Source organism: Rhinoderma darwinii, chromosome 1, assembly GCF_050947455.1.
Source record: "Rhinoderma darwinii isolate aRhiDar2 chromosome 1, aRhiDar2.hap1, whole genome shotgun sequence".
NCBI lineage: Eukaryota > Metazoa > Chordata > Amphibia > Anura > Rhinodermatidae > Rhinoderma > Rhinoderma darwinii.
In genome coordinates this window covers 171,146,195-171,165,178 of record NC_134687.1, presented here as the reverse complement: position 1 = coordinate 171,165,178, position 18,984 = coordinate 171,146,195, and the positions used below count along the sequence as shown (strand labels likewise).

The 18,984-nt window shown below is 42.5% G+C and overlaps 1 protein-coding gene across 1 annotated transcript in view; it reads left to right on the top strand.

Moving 5' to 3' along the window:
* PDE5A (phosphodiesterase 5A) overlaps positions 1-18,984 on the top strand; it is a 325,066-nt gene that overhangs the window by 274,859 nt on the left and 31,223 nt on the right. The window contains exons 18-19 of the mRNA XM_075860590.1: positions 3,030-3,104; positions 3,558-3,641. Coding sequence (XP_075716705.1) covers positions 3,030-3,104; positions 3,558-3,641 — 159 coding nt within the window. The remainder of the gene's footprint in view (positions 1-3,029; positions 3,105-3,557; positions 3,642-18,984) is intronic.

Genomic DNA, 18,984 nt, shown 5'->3' with positions numbered 1-18,984 from the left:
CGTCATGCCCTTTGGGTTGTGTAATGCTCCCGCGGTCTTCCAGAATTTCATAAATGAGATTTTAAGAGACTACATGGAGGTATTTCTTGTAGTGTACCTTGATGACATACTTGTGTTTTCCAAGGACTCGTCCTCCCACATTGAGCATGTCAGGAAGGTGCTCCAGGCCATTTGGGAAAACAAACTCTTTGCTAAAACCGAAAAATGTGTGTTTGGGGTGCAGGAGATACCATTTTTGGGTCAAATCCTCCTCATGAATTCCGCATGGACCCTGCCAAGGTTCAGGCTGTGGCTGAATGGGTCCAACCTGCCTCCCTGAAGGCGTTACAGTGCTTTCTGGGGTTTGCTAATTAGTACAGGAGATTTATTGCTAACTTCTCGGTCATCGCTAAGCCTCTTACAGATCTTACTCGCAAAGGTGCTGACCTCCTCCACTGGCCTCCAGAGGCGGTCCAGGCTTTTGAGGTCCTTAAGAAGTGCTTTATCTCGGCCCCTGTGCTGATTCAGCCTAACCAAATGGAGCCATTCATCGTGGAGGTTGACGCCTCCGAGGTGGGAGTGGGTGCTGTCTTGTCCCAGGGTACCAGGTCCCTCACCCATCTCTGTCCCTGTGCCTACTTCTCCAGGAAGTTCTCGCCCACTGAGAGTAACTATGATATTGGCAACCGCAAACTCTTAGCCATTAAATTGGCATTTGAAGAGTGGTGCCACTTCCTGGAGGGGGCTAGGCACCAGGTAACGGTCCTTACCGACCACAAGAATCTGGTTTTCTTAGAATCTGCCTGGAGGCTAAACCCGAGACAAGCTCGATGGGCGTTATTTTTTACTAGATTCAACTTTTTGGTCTCTTATAGGGCTGGGTCTAAAAATATTAAGACTGATGCACTGTCGCGTAGCTTCATGGCCAGTCCTCCTTCGGAGGAAGATCCTGCATGTGTTTTGCCTCCAGGTATAATAATTTCCTCTGTTGATTCTGACTTAGTCTCCGAAATTGCAGCTGATCAAGGTTCAGCTCCCGGGAACCTTCCTGAGAACAAGCTGTTTGTTCCCCTGCAATTCCGGCTAAGGGTACTCAGGGAAAATCATGACTCTGCACTATCTGGCCATCCAGGCATCCTGGGTACCAAGCATCTCATTGCCAGAAACTATTGGTGGCCTGGGTTGCTTAAAGACGTTAAGGCCTACGTCGCCGCTTGTGAAGTTTGTGCTAGGTCCAAGACTCCCAGGTCCCGACCAGTGGGCTTACTATGTTCTTTGCCCATTCCCCAGAGACCTTGGAACCATATCTCCATGGATTTTATCACCGATTTGCCTCCATCTCAAGGCAAGTCGGTGGTGTGGGTTGTAGTAGACCGTTTCAGTAAGATGTGCCACTTTGTGCCCCTCACGAAACTACGCAATGCAAAGACGTTAGCTACCTTGTTTGTCAAACACATCCTGCGTCTCCATGGGATTCCTGTCAATATCGTTTCTGACAGAGGGGTACAATTTGTTTCATTGTTTTGGAGAGCCTTCTGTAAACAGTTGGAGATTGATCTGTCCTTCTCCTCGGCCTTCCATCCTGAAACTAGTGGCCAAACTGAGAGGACTAATCAGTCTCTAGAACAATATTTAAGGTGTTTTATCTCTGACTGTCAATATGATTGGGTCTCCTTCATTCCCCTCGCCGAATTTTCCCTTAATAACCGGGTCAGTAACTCGTCAGGGGTCTCCCCCTTTTTCTGTAATTTTGGGTTTAATCCACGGTTTTCCTCCGTTTCCCCTGGTAGTTCCAACAATCCCGAGGTAGATGTCGTTCATCAGGAACTGTGCACAGTCTGGGCCCAGGTTCAGAAGAACCTAGAGGCGTCCCAGAGCATACAAAAGACTCAGGCAGATAGAAGACGTTCTGCTAACCCCTTGTTTCTGGTCGGGGATCTGGTGTGGCTGTCTTCTAAAAATGTGTGCCTTAAAGTCCCGTCCCAAAAATTTGCTCCACGATATATAGGGCCGTACAAGGTCATTGAAGTCCTTAACCCTGTGTCCTTCCGACTGGAGTTACCCCCTGTCTTTTCGACGTGTTTCATGCCTCCCTCCTTAAACTCTGCTCCCCGTCCTTGGCTCCCTCGAGGAAATCTCCGGTCCCTGTTCTCACCCCTGAAGGGGTAGAATTCGAGGTGGCCAAGATTGTGGACAGCACGATGGTCCAAGGCTCCCTCCAGTACCTGGTCCATTGGAGAGGATACGGGCCTGAGGAGAGGACTTGGGTACCCGCCCGTGATGTTCACGCTGGGGTATTGCTCAGGAGCTTCCATCTTCGCTTCCCCAATAAGCCAGGTCCACCTAGAAAGGGTCCAGTGGCCCCTCTTAAAAGGGGGGTACTGTAAAGGATCTGCCAAACACAGCTTCTGTGTCGACGCCCGTGGGTAATCAGTCTGCACCTGCTCCTAAGTCTGAGAGAGTGACACGATCTTCTACCAGTCAGGCTGGGAGGCTGAGGAGTGGGAGAGCCTATCACAGCCTGGCCAGACGGAGCTAGCTCCCGCCCTCTGTCTATTTATACCTGCATTTCCTGCTCCTCCTTTGCCTGTGATTCTTTTCTGTTTCCTGGCTCTGCTGCTCCTGCTATGATTATTGACCTTGCTTCATTTTTGACCCTGGCTTTACTGACTACGCTCCTGCTCTGCGACTTGTACCTCGTGCACTCCTGGTTTGACTCGATTCGTTCACTACTCTTGTTGCTCACTGTGTTGCCGTGGGCAACTACCCCATTTCCCTTAGCTTCTGTGTACCCTTGTCTGTTTGTCTGTCGTGCACTTATTGAGCGTAGGGACCGTCGCCCATTTGTACGCCGTTGCCTAGGACGGGCCGTTGCAAGTAGGCAGGGACTGAGTGGCGGGTAGATTAGGGCTCACCTGTCTGTCTCCCTACCCCGTCATTACAATTCCTTTTTATAATGTTGATGTTCTCAACGGGTTAGAACTTTGTCAAGAAATAATTTTGCTGATACTTACACTGTGCTAACTAAATACATTTTATGTTCCTTTCAGATAGCTGAACTTGTTGCTACAGAATTTTATGACCAAGGTGATAAAGAGAGACAGGAACTAAAAATTGAGCCAATTGTAAGTATAAAGTCCATTGCATATCTATATTGTAACCGTAATTAGGTCGCATTGAAAAGTAAAACGCACAAATGTGGGGTGTCTGTTATGATATTGGTCTTTTCTTCATGTGATCTGGTGTAAAAAGGTGCATCTGTGCCTATATGCCCTAATAGAGCATATAGATGTAATGGAGGGGGTTCCTTCACTCGTCCCTCTATTAGAAAGAATAGGCTCTGACACTGGAGGAATTGTATTACATGGTCGTCAGTTAAATTCAGTGGCACCATGTAATACTACATATCCGAAATGTAAAAGCGTCAGTAGCTTACCCTGGTGATAACTGTAGGTTCCTGCATGGAGTTATGGCAATCAGCCCAGCATCAGGGACATGCCAGAAGAAAGGGGTTTGTCCTGATGGAACAATTAATTTAAGCAGAAATGTATATTTTATGATTTTTTTCTGTGTTTCAGGATCTGATGAACAGAGAGAAGAAAGATAAAATACCCAGCATGCAGGTTGGATTTATTGATGCAATTTGTTTAGAGCTATACGAGGTGAGTAAATGCAAAATAATATTTATTTCTTTAAATAATATTTAGAAATATAAATATTGTTTTGACCCAGGTGATATTAGAAAGTTTACGAACCGTTTTGTATTTGCTGATTATCTGCATAAATGTGTAAATTCACAATCACATCTTAGGCAGCTGTAGATATGTTTTAGATGTAGTGCAGCCGGAAATGTTGTGTCTAGGGCTCTTTAGACACCACATTGGCTTATACACCGGGAAAGCCTCCAGATAGATACATATATATATATATATATATATATATATATATATATATATATATATATACAGTGAAGGAAATAAGTATTTGATCCCTTGCTGATTTTGTAAGTTTGCCCACTGTCAAAGACATGAACAGTCTAGAATTTTTAGGCTAGATTAATTTTACCAGTGAGAGATGGATTATTTAAAAAAAAAAAATGAAAATCACATAGTCAAAATTATATATATTTATTTGCATTGTGCACAGAGAAATAAGTATTTGATCCCTTTGGCAAACAAGACTTAATACTTGGTGGCAAAACCCTTGTTGGCAAGCACAGCAGTCAGACGTTTTTAGTAGCTGATGATGAGGTTTGCACACATGTTAGATGGAATTTTGGCCCACTCCTCTTTGCAGATCATCTGTAAATCATTAAGATTTCGAAGCTGTCGCTTGGCAACTCGGATCTTCAGCTCCCTCCATAAGTTTTCGATGGAATTAAGGTCTGGAGACTGGCTAGGCCACTCCATGACCTTAATGTGCTTCTTTTTGAGCCACTCCTTTGTTGCCTTGGCTGTATGTTTCAGGTCATTGTCGTGCTGGAAGACCCAGCCACGAGCCATTTTTAATGTCCTGGTGGAGGGAAGGAGGTTGTCACTCAGGATTTGACGGTACATGGCTCCATCCATTCTCCCATTGATGCGGTGAAGTAGTCCTGTGCCCTTAGCAGAGAAACACCCCCAAAACATAATGTTTCCACCTCCATGCTTGACAGTGGGGACGGTGTTCTTTGGGTCATAGGCAGCATTTCTCTTCCTCCAAACACGGCGAGTTGAGTTAATGCCAAAGAGCTCAATTTTAGTCTCATCTGACCACAGCACCTTCTCCCAATCACTCTCAGAATCATCCAGATGTTCATTTGCAAACTTCAGACGGGCCTGTACATGTGCCTTCTTGAGCAGGGGGACCTTGCGGGCACTGCAGGATTTTAATCCATTACGGCGTAATGTGTTACCAATGGTTTTCTTGGTGACTGTGGTCCCAGCTGCCTTGAGATCATTAACAATTTCCTCCCCGTGTAGTTTACGTCTGAGCTCTCACCTTCCTCAGGATCAAGGATACCCCACGAGGTGAGATATTGCATGGAGCCCCAGATCGATGTCGATTGACAGTCATTTTGTATGTCTTCCATTTTCTTACTATTGCACCAACAGTTGTCTCCTTCTCACCCAGCGTCTTATTTATGGTTTTGTAGCCCATTCCAGCCTTGTGCAGGTCTATGATCTTGTCCCTGACATCCTTAGAAAGCTCTTTGGTCTTGCCCATGTTGTAGAGGTTAGAGTCAGACTGATTAATTGAGTCTGTGGACAGGAGTCTTTTATACAGGTGACCATGTAAGACAGCTATCTTTAATGCAGGCACCAAGTTGATTTGGAGCGTGTAACTGGTCTGGAGGAGGCTGAACTCTTAATGGTCGGTAGGGGATCAAATACTTAATAACAATTCAAATAAATATATATCATTTTCACTATGTGATTTTCTTTTTTTTTATTTTTATATATAATCTATCTCTCACTGGTAAAATTAACCTAGCCTAAAAATTCTAGACTGTTCATGTCTTCGACAGTGGGCAAACTTACAAAATCAGCAAGGGATCAAATACTTATTTCCTTCACTGTATACGTATATATATATATATATATATATATATATATATATATATATATATATATATATATATGCAAAACCGATAACCCCCGATGTATTCAACTGTCGGCCATACAGTTGCATAGGTCACCTATTAGCTCCCGATGTAAAACTAATGTATACCACATGGTTTACTTATGTTTGTTTTTGCAGGATCCCATTGTGTTGAAGAGCAAAGTTGTCTCTGCTTTTCAGTACAGTGAAAAAGAGTTATACCGACACCTACCGCTAAGATGTATGCCAAAAGGACACACTTTTGGCATATATAGAGCCTATAATAGGCAGATTGTGACCACCTTATACGGCAAACGTACAGCACACTATCATGTGAACACAACCTAATGAGTTTTCTTTCCCATTCCCGTTAATGTTTAAGAGAGTTACAAGCTACAAACGAGGTAGAGAGTAAGGGTAGTTTTACATGGCCAGATTTTTGTAGCCGGTAACTAGCGCTTATTAAAAATATATTATGCCGATCCCTGCTCTTTTAGCTTCATTTACATTGGACAAGGATCAGAAAGTTTATACAATCTTTCTACCTCAAACATTTGCATCTTGTTGGCAACATATTCTTTATTTACACAAGTCGATATACTGCCGACAAGCGACCATTTTTTTGGCAGCATAAAAGATGCAATCAGCCGACTAACAAGTGTTTGCTCGTTCGACGACGCGTAAATGACAGGTCGTCTGCACAGTACTCGGCAAACCCATTCAAATGAATGGGCAGATGTTTGCCGACGTATTGTAGCCCTATTTTCAGACGTAAAACGAGGCATAATACGCCTCATTTACGTCTGAAAATAGGTTGTGTGAACCCAGCCTTAGCCTTTTGGTGTGTCCTATAGCTTCTGCCAGCTGGAGAATCACACCCAAAATGGCAGCCGGACACTGCTTAGCAATTTGAAGACTCCTTTACCTGGCTTGTAGGAGGGGGGGTGAGATTCCCTCCCACAGTTACGGCAGCTGTGAGTCAGGTTCCTTTGCCTTATTCACCTTGCTGTAATTCTGGGAAATGCTCCCTCTGGTGGCCAACATAGGAAAACATGTCAAATTATTATTTAATTTTTAACCCCTTCCCGTCGTAAACAACTTTCAGATTTTCATTTTCGTTTTTTCCTCCCCACATTCCAGAAGCCATAACGTCTTTATTTTTCCGTGAATATAATACTATGAGGGCTTGATTTTTGCGGGACGAGTTGTAGTTTTTCGTAGCACCATTTATTTTGCCGTATAATGTTCTAGGAAACGGGAAAAAAATTATTTGTGGGGTAGAAAATTAAAAAAACAGCGATTCCTCCATGTTTTTTTGCGCGCCGTTTTTAAGAAATTCACTGTGCGATTAAAACAACATGTTAACTTTATTCTGTGGGTCAATACGATTACGGCGATACCAAATATATTTAGTTTTTTCTATATTTTACTACTTTTACAAGTAAAAACCTAAGTGTAAAAAAGAAAATGTATTTTGCTTCGCCAAATTCCGAGAGCCATAAGTTATTTATTTTTCAGTCGATTAAGTGGTATGAGGACTTATTTTTTGCGAGATAAGCTGTAGTTTTTAATAATACCAGTTTGGTGTACATGCAACGGTTTGATCACTTTTTATTTCATTTTTTGTGGGAGATTAGGTGACCAAAAAATAGACATTCTGGCATTTACATTTTTTTATTTTTTTTTACGGCGTTCACCGTGCGGGTTAAATAATGATATATTGTAATAGTTCAGACTTTTACGGACGCGGCGATACCAATTATGTTTATTTAACTCATTTTTACTTTTTTTATTAATCCCCCTAGGGGACTTCAACCAGCGATCGTTAGATCGCTTGCACGATATACTGCAATACTAATGTATTGCAGTATATCGTGATTCTGACAGGCATCTATTAAGCCCTGCCGGAGGCAAGGCTTAATATGTGTACAAAGATGGCAGACCTGGGGGCATTCATTAAGCCCCCGGGCAGCCATAGCAACCATCGCCCCCCTGCGATTGCATTACGGGGGGTGCGATGAGCTGTTAGAGGGGGTCGCCCCCTCTTTCTGACTATTTAAATGCTGCGGTCAGTATTGACCGCAGCATTTAACAAATTAAACTAGCGGGATCGCGCTCGAGCGCTAGTTATTCTGAAGTGTCGGCTGTAACATACAGCCGACACCGGCATTGTATGGAGCGAGCTCACTCACTGAGCCCGCTCCATACTACCCCTACCCGACTTTGGCGTATGTTTACGTCAAATGTCGGGAAGGGGTTAATACTTTCCACCATGTGGAAGAAAAGAAAAATACAGCAAAAAAACGTAAAAAATATAATAGAGATAAGTAACTTACTTAAAAATAAAAAGGCTTAATTTGCGACACATTCCCTTTAAAGGCCGTGCTTTCACTGAATCTGTCAGTGCCGCTGACATCACGGATTCAGGTCTCAGCACAAGATACAGCTACTCTGTATACAGTATACATAGCAACTGTATCTCAAAAAGTTAAAATCATTTTTAATATAATGTAATAACAAAGTTGAACCAATCACACTGATACACATTTTTTATTTTAAAAAAAAGTTTTCAAAGGTATACATAGCCTTTAACACATCACTGCAGGATCAGTAGTCTGTAACCATGGAGGCACATAGTGTAAGTCTGTATAGGAACTGTATAAACACAATAGTATGAGATTTTTAGTCAAGGTTATTTAAAAAAAAAAGTGTCAATTTTTTATTTTAGATGCATTTAAAGAAAATAATAATAATTGGTTGCAAAAGTGCAAATCACCTTTAACTCTTGAAGTCCAGGCCATTTTGCTTTTCCTCCCTGCCTTCTAAGAGCCATAACTTTTCAATTTTTACATCAATGGAGCAGTGTGAAGGCTTATTTTTTTGCAGTAGATGTAGTTTTTATTGGCACTATTTAAAGTATCATATAATGTACTGGGAAACAAAAAAAATCTTTGTGTGGTGAAATTAGAAAAAAAATGCAATTCCTCCAATGTTTTTTGGGTTTTGTTTTTACATAGTTACATAGTTGATATGGTTGAAAAAAAAACACAGGTCCATCAAGTCCAACCTATAATCCTACTGTGTTACTCCAGAGTGAGGAAAAACCCCCACGAGGGTGATGCCAATTGCCTCATTAATGGAAAAGCTCCTCACTGACTCCAAATGTGGCAATCAGAATAAATCCCTGGATCAACGTCCCATCTCAAGAATCTAGTACCTATAACTTGTAATATTATATTTTTCAAGAAAGGCATCAAGGCCCTTCCTGAACGGATTCAAAGAATCAACCATCACAACATCCTGTGGCAGAGAGTTCCATAGTCTCACTGCTCTCACAGTAAAAAAATCCCCGTTTGTGATGATGGTGAAACCTTATTTGCTCTAGACGTAAAGGATGCCTTGTTACAGGTCTAGGTGTAAAAAGATCAATAGACAGATCTCTGTACTGTCCAATTATATATTTGTACATTGTAATTAGATCGCTCCTAAACAGTATTTTTTCTAAACTGAATAGCCCCACGTTTGATAACCTTTCTTGGTACTGCAATCCACCCATTCCCTTAATTACCTTGGTCGCCTTTCTTGGCACCTGTTCTAGTTCAGCCATGTCCTTCTTATACACAGGTGCCCAAAATTGTACACGACTATGTGTGGTCTGGTGTGACTCGTGATTTGTATAGAGGCAAAACTATGTTCTTGTCATGTGCTTCATGCCCCTTTTGATGCTTCCCATGATTTTATTTGCCTTGGCAGCAGCTGCCTGGCACTGGTTGCTTAAGGTAAATGTACTGTCCACCTACAGTGAAGGAAATAAGTATTTGATCCCTTGCTGATTTTGTAAGTTTGCCCACTGTCAAAGACATGAACAGTCTAGAATTTTTAGGCTAGGTTAATTTTACCAGTGAGAGATAGATTATATAAAAAAAAATACAGAAAATCACATAGTCAAAATTATATATATTTATTTGCATTGTGCACAGAGAAATAAGTATTTGATCCCCTACCAACCATTAAGAGTTCATCCTCCTCCAGACCAGTTACACACTCCAAATCAACTTGGTGCCTGCATTAAAGACAGCTGTCTTAAATGGTCACCTGTATAAAAGACTCCTGTCCACAGACTCAATTAATCAGTCTGACTCTAACCTCTACAACATGGGCAAGACCAAAGAGCTTTCTAAGGATGTCAGGGACAAGATCATAGACCTGCACAAGGCTGGAATGGGCTACAAAACCATAAATAAGACGCTGGGTGAGAAGGAGACAACTGTTGGTGCAATAGTAAGAAAATGGAAGACATACAAAATGACTGTCAATCGACATCGATCTGGGGCTCCATGAAAAATCTCACCTCGTGGGGTATCCTTGATCCTGAGGAAGGTGAGAGCTCAGCCAAAAACGACACGGGGGGAACTTGTTAATGATCTCAAGGCAGCTGGGACCACAGTCACCAAGAAAACCATTGGTAACACATTACGCTGTAATGGTTTAAAATCCTGCAGTGCCCGCAAGGTCCCCCTGCTCAAGAAGGCACCATGTACAGGCCCATCTGAAGTTTGCAAATGAACATCTGGATGATTCTGAGAGTGATTGGGAGAAGGTGCTGTGGTCAGATGAGACTAAAATTGAGCTCTTTGGCATTAACTCAACTCGCCGTGTTTGGAGGAAGAGAAATGCTGCCTATGACCCAAAGAACACCGTCCCCACTGTCAAGCATGGAGGTGGAAACATTATGTTTTGGGGGTGTTTCTCTGCTAAGGGCACGGGACTACTTCACCGCATCAATGGGAGAATGGATGGAGCCATGTACCATCAAATCCTGAGTGACAACCTCCTTTCCTCCACCAGGACATTAAAAATGTCTCGTGGCTGGGTCTTCCAGCACGACAATGACCCAAAACATACAGCCAAGGCAACAAAGGAGTGGCTCAAAAAGAAGCACATTAAGGTCATGGAGTGGCCTAGCCAGTCTCCAGACCTTAATCCCATCGAAAATTTATGGAGGGAGCTGAAGATCCGAGTTGCCAAGCGACAGCCTCGAAATCTTAATGATTTACAGATGATCTGCAAAGAGGAGTGGGCCAAAATTCCATCTAACATGTGTGCAAACCTCATCATCAACTACAAAAAAACATCTTGACTGCTGTGCTTGCCAACAAGGGTTTTGCCACCAAGTATTAAGTCTTGTTTGCCAAAGGGATCAAATACTTATTTCTCTGTGCACAATGCAAATAAATATATATAATTTAGAAAATGTGATTTTCAGTTGTTTTTTTTATATAATCTATCTCTCACTGGTAAAATTAACCTAGCCTAAAAATTCTAGACTGTTCATGTCTTTGACAGTGGGCAAACTTACAAAATCAGCAAGGGATCAAATACTTATTTCCTTCACTGTATATCCCCAAATCTGTTTCAGTAGTAATTTCACCCAGTGTTTTACCATTTTATGCATAGATGTAAATGTTTCCTCGCTTATGACTACATTTATCGACGTTAAACTTAACTTGCCATTTCTCTGCCCAGACCTCCAGCTTCCCCAAATCCTTCTGCAGGATTACTTTATCCTCCCCTGTGTTGATTACTTTACAAATCTTCGCATTATCTGCAAGAAAAAGATGTCTCAGGAACGGTGGGGGTTGGAAGTAAAAAATAAAAAGCATCAGAATCTGTGAGGTGCCTGTAAGCTAACTAAAATTTCAGCTGCAGTTTTTTGGGCAGGTGACAGGTCCTCTTTAATCTAAACTCACTTAAAGGGGTTTTCCGAGTTATTTAAAAAATTGGCCAATGCTGGAGGGATGGAAAAAGAAAGAGCCATTACTTACCTCACAGATCCTCGTCATTCCAGCGCCGTCGCTCCGTACCTCCCCACCGCTGTGTATTGACAAAGCTTCAGTGATGATGTGCCCGTATGCCCACGTGATAGCTGCAGTCAATCACTTGTCACAGGATCGCTGAGGCCAGTGCTTGGCTGCAGCGATCACGTGGGTGTACGGGCACGTCATTGCCACAGCTATGTGAATAAACAGTGGCGGGGAGGAACAGATCGGCGGCGCTGGAACGACGAGGATCTGTGAGGTAAGTAATGGCATTCTTTTGTTTTGCATCCCTCCTGCAATGGACAATTTTTTTAATAACTCGGGAAACCCCTTTAAGTCACACTTAAGACACTGCACACACGAAACCAATGCACACTCCCAAGCTCCCACGCTCGCTCAGTTGCTTGTTTTACATAGTTTTATGCCACTTAGCTGCTCCTTTCAGTTAGGCCTCTTGCTGCAAACCAACTAACAAGCTCAAAGCAGTTGTATTTAAAGATGATCTGTCACTATTTTTTTAATGCCACATCTCCTAACTAATCTAATAGGCGCTATGATGCTGATAAATCTGCTAATTTGGCTGTACTTACTCCCGTAAGTCTTTGTTTTCACTCTGGGCGTTGTAATGTTTTCTGTATGACGCCGTCGAATCAGGGTCATACAGTTCTCCTCTTCCATGCCCAGCAACACAGCATGATCATATAGTATACAGCTTCCATTTCCGACTGTGTATTCAACTGGTGATATCTCTGGTTGTTTCATAGCTAGAACTGCAATCGTGGTGCCATATGAAATATTAGAATCTCCTCTTTCATATGCCAACTGAACCAGAGGAGATATGGCTATTTGAAGTGATCCTCCTTCCCTCCAGGCACGGTCTCTCACACTGTGTGAAGTAGCATCATGCTGATAGGACAGTGTCAGAGGCTGAGAGGTATAACCACCTCAGGAGAATCGCTGCTGTTGACATTAGATTAGCTAGGAGATTGGGCATTACTAAACTAGTGAAAAGATCTTCTTGACTAGACAGCCACACCCTAAACTAATTACTTATAAAATATTCTAAGCAGCCTGAACAAATAACAATAGTATGTTTAAACGTTTTAGCAATGAAATCCACAATATACCCATAAACACAGTTCATATATGTTTAAACTTTATGGGAAACTAGTATATATATACATTTCCTGATCGTCCTACGTCAGCACACTTAAGGGTTACGATACTTCATCTGACCCGATAGAAGAGACCTATTACTCAGCAGTAATCAATTAAACAATTAGGAGGTCCCAGGTAGCCTTAAATAGAGCCCAAATCCCTTCAGAAAGCGTATTTTTTTTCTTCTTTGAACATGGACAGTGAAGACATCTATTCTGAGTGCTTTATACAAAGGGTTTCCTTTGTCCCTAAGCTGCGACCCATGAGGACATGGGGGGCTGTATACTGGGGGTTTCCTCAGTCCCTCTGCCTGGCTTCTAAGTCTTACCTGAGATAGAAGCCACGTTTCCATTCTGGAGCGGCATACAGGTTTACTTGTCCCTCGGCTCCTAGACGTGGATCCCATACACCTCCAGACAGGTGTTCCAAGATGGCCACCACCAAAGCGAGGTGTACACCGGCGCATGCGCCGTGCACTCTCCTGGCTTGGTGCGTACTGCGCATGCGCAAGAATGGAAGTCTCGCGTGATCCCGACGGTTCAAGAAAGGACCGCAAATCTGGGGCTATGGCGCTGGTTAAGCTGCTTGACTCTGGAGAATTAAGGTACCTAACTTTCATTGCGTTAATGTTAGAGGGGTTTTCTTCCTTGAGGCCAATTACAGGTTAGATTGTAAATTGCATGCCTCTTTCCCCAGATGACAAGTCCTGAATCTCAAGGGAAACGCAAGAGGAAATCCAAGCACAATATGTGTAAAGGTTGTCAGCAACCGTTGCCAGGGGATTGGGACCAGAGTTTCTGCTCCTCTTGCAGACCTCCTGAACAATCGCTCCATACTGTAGCCAAGGGGTTTCTGTCCTGGTTTAAGGATCAGCTTACGGATACCTTTCAGGAGATGAAGTTGGCTGCTGTGCCGAGAAAATCTAAAGGTGGAAAGCGGACGCCCTCCTTGCATTCCCCTTACGAATATGATAAATCGGACGATGATCTGGATTCAGAGGACTCTGATGGGGAACCTCTAGATAATATTTATCTGTTAGATAAAGACAAGGTCCCGCACTTGCTAAAAACAGTCAAATTGACTGTCGAGAACGATAAAGATGTGTCTCATAAACCCAAAAAGGAACAACTTTATTATTTTCCGGTCAACAAAGACAGAGTCCTTCCGTTCCATCCTGTTATTACGGATTGGGTCCAGAAAGATTGGGATAAGCCGGAGAGACGTATCGATCAAGGGGCGAGGTTTAAACACACCTACAAAACAGATCCCAAGTTTAGTTCTAGCTGGGATGTTCCGCCCAAGGTTGATCTGGCTGTCGCCAGATTATCAAAGAAATCTGTGTTTCCTTCAGAGGAATCCTCACTCTTAAAGGATCCAATGGATCGCAGAGTGGATTCGATATTAAAAAAAACCTACTCATCGTCGGTAGCGGCATGTAAAGTGGCATCAGCCTCCATCCCGGTTGCCTGGGCCCTTCGTACATGGCTTACTCAGCTCTCACAAGATCAAGAAGATGGCGTACCGAGAGAGAAGATCTTACATAATATCCCTCTCATGGAGGCGGCTGCAGAGTTTTTGTGTGACGAACCGCTGGATGTCTTGAAGTTGTCTTCTAGATCCCTAGCTCTCTCTAATGTGGCGCGTAGAACCCTTTGGATCAAGCAATGGACGGGGGACGTGCCATCCAAGAATCATTTCTGTTCCCTACCATTTCATCCCTCTTCTCTCTTCGGACCTCAGCTGGAAAACATCCTTAAAGAGGATCTGTCACCACATTATAAGTGCCGTATCTCCTAAATAATGTGATTGGTGCTGTAATGTACATAACAACAGTGTTTTTTATTTTGAAAAACTATCATTTTTGAGCAAGTTATGAGCAATTTTAGATTTATGCTAATTAGTTTCTTAATGCCCAACTGGGCGTTTTTTAACTTTTGACCAAGTGGGCGTTGTACAGAGGAGTGTATGACGCTGACCAATCAGCATCATACACTTCTCTCCATTCATGTCCATTTGTATTCACTGCACAGCGTGATCTCACGAGATCACGCTGTGCTGTCACATACATCCACATTAACTTTACTGAAGTGTCTTGAGAGTGAATTGACATTGCCTCTAGCCAGAACGTGATGTCTATTCACACTCCTGACACTTCGGTAAAGTTTTTGTAGGACTTAATCACACAGCAGAGCTGTGCTGTCATTCACAGCGAGATCACGCAGTGCTGTGATTAAGTCCCACATACAACCGCTTCATACAACCCCTTAACACATGTCACGTACAGTTACATGATAATACGTTACGGGGTTAATCTGCAGCATCCCGATCTATGCTACAAAATCACGGAAAGTCTGCGACTACGTCATAAAAATTGCAAATCTGAAAAGAAAAAAAGAATAAAATAAATTTAAAAAAAGTCTATACTTCACTGGCATTTCCATAGGGATGGCTCATTGTTCCCTCGGCTATACTCCATGCAATCTTGGCTCCTGGGATAACGTTTCATCCCATGTGACTGCTGCAGTCAATCACAGGCTGTAGAGGTCACATGGGCTGCAGCGTCATCACAGGAGGCCGGACTGCATAGAGTCCAGTATGATGCGTTGATTTGGCAATGCCAGTGAAGGTAAATATTGACCTTTTTTTCTGTTTTCTGCAGCAGTGATCCTGGACGAAAATGTACACCACAATTTAGTGTTGTTTTTCGGCAGGAATTCCCTACGGGTTCTAGGTTGGCTATGCAGTGTACTTTTACACAATGTATCCGACCTGTATGAAGATACCCTAACTGATTTGATGATAATCGTAGAGGTTCACATTTACTTTCCTATTAAAACATTTAATGTTGGATTAACCCTTTTGCTGCCAAAGACATATCTCACACGTCCTGGCAGGTAAGGATTTCATATATTATATAGATTCATTATACACAGTGATCTATTTACAGCATTTTTTTTCTTTTAATGCTGATGATTGTGGCTAACAGTTAATGAAAACCCAAATTTTAGTGTCTCAGAAAATTAGAATATTATATAAGCCCAATTTAAAAAAAGATTTTTCATACCGAAATGTTGGACTACTGAAAAGTATGTAAAGTATAAGCACTCAATAATTGGTCGGGGCTCCTTTCGCAGGAATTACTGCATCAATGCGGCATGGCATGGAAGCGATCAGCCTGTGGCACTTCTGAGGTGTTGTGGAAGCCCAGGTTGTTCTGATAGCGGCCTTCAGCTCGTCTGCATTGTTGGGTCTGCTGTCTCTCATCTTCCTCTTGACAATACCCCATATATTCTCTATGGGGTTTAGGTCAGGCGAGTATGCTGGCCAATCAAGCACAGTGATACTGTGGTTATTAAAGCAGGTATTGGTACTTTTGGCAGTGTGGGCAGGTGGAAAGTCCTGCTGGAAAATGAAATCAGCATCTCCATAAATTATGAAGTGCTCTAAAATTTCATGGTAGACGGCTGCGTTAACTCTGGACTTGATATAACACAGTGGACCAACACCAGCAGATGACATGGCTCCCCAAACCACCACTGACTGTGGAAACTTCACACTGGACCGCAAGTAACTTGGATTGAGTGCCTCTCCACTCTTCCTCCAGACTCTGGGACCTTGATTTCCAAATTAAATGCAAAATTTACTTTCATCTGAAAAAAGGACTTTGGACCACTGAGAAACAGTGTTGGTCCACTATGTTATATCAAGTCCAGAGTCTACCAGGAAATTTTAGAGCACTTCATGCTTCCCTCTGCTGACAAGCTTTATGGAGATGCCGCTATCAAAGCAACCTGGGCTTCCATAACACCTCAGCAGTGCCACAGGCTGATCGCCTCCATGCCACGCCGCATTGATTTTCTGAGACACTCAATTTTGGGTTTTCATTAACTGTTAGCCATAATCATCAACATTAAAATAAAAAAATGCTGGAAATAGATCACTCTGTGTGTAATGAATCTATATAATATATAAGTTTCACTTTTTGAATTGAATTACTGAAATACATTAACTTTTTGATGATATTCTAATTCATTGAGAAGGACTAGTCTTTATATATACATATATACAGTGAAGGAAATAAGTATTTGATCCCTTGCTGATTTTGTAAGTTTGCCCACTGTCAAAGACATGAACAGTCTAGAATTTTTAGGCTAGGTTAATTTTACCAGTAAGAGATAGATTATATTTAAAAAAAAATAAAAATCACATAGTCAAAATTATATATACTTATTTGCATTGTGCACAGAGAAATAAGTATTTGATTTCCTACCAACCATTAAGAGTTCAGCCCCCTCCAGACCAGTTACACGCTCCAAAGAAAACTTGGTGCCTGCATTAAAGACAGCTGTCTTTAATGGTCACCTGTATAAAAGACTCCTGTCCACAGACTCAATTAATCAGTCTGACTCTAACCTCTACAACATGGGCAAGACCAAAGAGCTTTCTAAGGATGTCAGGGACAAGATCATAGACCTGCACAAGGCTGGAATGGGCTACAAAACCATAAGTAAGACGCTGGGTGAGAAGGAGACAACTGTTGGTGCAATAGTAAGAAAATGGAAGACATACAAAATGACTGTCAATCGACATCGATCTGGGGCTCCATGCAAAATCTCACCTCGTGGGGTATCCTTGATCCTGAGGAAGGTGAGAGCTCAGCCGAAAACTACACGGGGGGAACTTGTTAATGATCTCAAGGCAGCTGGGACCACAGTCACCAAGAAAACCATTGGTAACACATTACGCCGTAATGGATTAAAATCCTGCAGTGCCCGCAAGGTCCCCCTGCTCAAGAAGGCACATGTACAGGCCCGTCTGAAGTTTGCAAATGAACATCTGGATGATTCTGGGAGTGATTGGGAGAAGAGACTAAAATTGAGCTCTTTGGCATTAACTCAACTCGCCGTGTTTGGAGGAAGAGAAATGCTGCCTATGACCCAAAGAACACCGTCCCCACTGTCAAGCATGGAGGTGGAAACATGTTTTGGGGGTGTTTCTCTGCTAAGGGCACAGGACTACTTCACCGCATGAAATAGGAGAATGGATGGAGCCATGTACCGTCAAATCCTGAGTGACAACCTCCTTCCCTCCACCAGGACATTAAAAATGGCTTGTGGCTGGGTCTTCCAGCACGACAATGACCAGAAACATACAGCCAAGGCAACAAAGGAGTGGCTCAAAAAGAAGCACATTAAGGTCATGGAGTGGCCTAGCCAGTCTCCAGACCTTAATCCCATCGAAAACTTATGGAGGGAGCTGAAGATCCGAGTTGCCAAGCGACAGCCCCGAAATCTTAATGATTTACAGATGATCTGCAAAGAGGAGTGGGCCAAAATTCCATCTAACATGTGTGCAAACCTCATCATCAACTACAAAAAACGTCTGACTGATGTGCTTGCCAACAAGAGTTTTGCCACCAAGTATTAAGTCTTGTTTGCCAAAGGGATCAAATACTTATTTCTCTGTGCACAATGCAAAAAAATATATATCATTTTGACTATGTGATTTTCTTTTTTTTTTTTTATATAATCTATCTCTCACTGGTAAAATTAACCTAGCCTAAAAATTCTAGACTGTTCATGTCTTTGACAGTGGGCAAACTTACAAAATCAGCAAGGGATCAAATACTTATTTCCTTCACTGTATATACATATGTGTGTGTATATATATATATATATATATATATATATATATATATATATATATATATAAACATTCTGCAGTCCCTCTCCTTTGCTCTGTATCTACAGACGGATTTTACTTGACAACATGAGGGGAGACCGCAGATTCAATGAAGGGAGACACCTTGTGCCAGTAACTTCACACACAATTTGCATGGATAAAACAACTACATTTTAACAGTAAGTAAGCTACAAAGTTGATGGATATAATCGAGTCACATTATTATGACCACCTCCTACTTTCGACGTCGGCAGCATGTAGCCCATGAAGAAAGGGATGTGTCGTAGGCTAGCTTGGTGGGTATATAAGGTGTGCGATAGGCTGTCTGAACAGATATCACTTGTTTTTGCCATGGGTCAAAGGGGCGATTTATCAGAGTTGTAAAAAGGGATGATTATTGGCTTTCGGGTATTTCTCAAACAGCACAGTTTGTGAACTGTTCGCGTGCTGATGTGGTGAAAGTGTATCGTGAGTAAACAAATGGCACCATTGGAAATAACCGACGTGGAAACTTCGAAGCACCACATTGATGTGAGAGGTGAACGTCAGTTACGAAGGTGAGTGGGAGCCGAACGACACACTACAGTGGAGCAGCTTACCATGAAAATAAACCAGGGGGCTACCAGACGTGTGTCTAATACAACAGTTTAGCGTACCCTACTGCGTATGGGGTTCCGAAGCAGATGGCTGGGTCACTGCTCCTATGCTAACAGGTGCAAAAAAAGGCTTCAATTTGCTTGGGAGTATCGGACTTGGACCACTGATG